This window comes from Morone saxatilis, unplaced genomic scaffold (assembly GCF_004916995.1).
Source record: "Morone saxatilis isolate NCDOM2014 unplaced genomic scaffold, NCSU_SB_2.0 Contig20, whole genome shotgun sequence".
Taxonomy (NCBI): Eukaryota; Metazoa; Chordata; class Actinopteri; family Moronidae; genus Morone; species Morone saxatilis.
In genome coordinates, this window is record NW_023339763.1 from 20,213,528 (window position 1) to 20,214,542 (window position 1,015).

Here is a 1,015-nt window from a genome sequence, read left to right on the forward strand (position 1 = left end):
GAGAGGGAGGGAGAGAGAGAGAAGCATGAGAGGGAGGGAGGAAGTCCTGCACTTCAGGACTTCTCATAAAGCGAGTCAGACGTTACTTATGAGAGGAGGCAGAGGACCTTTGCCACAAGTGAGGCGACCAGGAGAAGTGGAGTCTGGTTGTTTATATGCAAGTGGAAGAGAGAGAGACCCTCCTCTCTGTGGGTCAGCTGAGGAGAGAAGATGAAGAGCCAAATCACCAACGCCCTCTCTGACTTCTTCTTCGAGTATGAGACCCCGCGCCAGGTGCTGGTGAGGAACAGGCGGGTGGGAGTGGTGTGCCGTCTGATCCAGCTGGGGGTCCTGGCCTACATCATTGGGTAAGACCCACACATTCATCCTTTTTTTTAAAGGTATTTATTGGCTGTTCAACAGGCAGGGTTGAGTGCAGAGAGGGTTTGTATTGTGCATGTTTCTGCTTGCTTGCAGTCACACATTCTGCTGCAGCTGACCTCTCAGAGAGATCCTGCAAATGTCAACAACTAGAGTGACACAACTCCCTGTCTTAACTTTGCACTGCATGATAAAAAAAAGCATCATGTACTGCTCAAATTACTGGAAACGCGTCACTTTTAAAAGGAAGACGTCTTATTTGACTTCCGGAGGGTGCTATCAAGGGTCAGAGATAAGTACTGTAAATGGCACTGTTGACACAGCAATATATGCACTGTAAACCAAACAAAAGAGAGCAAACGACTGAGTGATGGCAGAATCTGAGAACAGATAACTTTTATCATCCGCCCTTCTCAAGTTAGGAAGGCAAGGAAATACAGCACGTTTGTTAACTTAAGCATACTTTCTCTTGTTTTGACATGTTGGAGTCATTCCCTGGAAGTTTACTCTAATCTCACTTCACTGCATCAAGAGTCTTTTCTGCTTTTGTTAGTCTGAAATTACTCATGGACTGTCTATGTGTGTGTGTGTGTGTGTGTGTGTGTGTGTGTGTGTGTGTGTGTGTGTCTGCACCTCTGAGCATCAGAACCTGAGG

General features: G+C 46.6%; 1 protein-coding gene across 4 annotated transcripts in view; it reads left to right on the plus strand.

The window, feature by feature from the left end:
* Nucleotides 1-30: 30 nt before the first annotated feature.
* The window catches only part of p2rx1 (purinergic receptor P2X, ligand-gated ion channel, 1), a 12,761-nt gene continuing 11,776 nt past the window's right edge, over nucleotides 31-1,015 (plus strand). For 2 of the 4 annotated variants that reach the window (XM_035667227.1, XM_035667228.1), the window contains exon 1: nucleotides 34-347. In XM_035667227.1, the coding sequence (XP_035523120.1) occupies nucleotides 211-347 (137 nt within the window). In that variant the 5' untranslated portion in view covers nucleotides 34-210. Of the gene's footprint in view, nucleotides 348-1,015 lie in introns of all 4 variants that reach the window. The other 2 variants (XM_035667226.1, XM_035667225.1) reach the window with 2 other exon arrangements.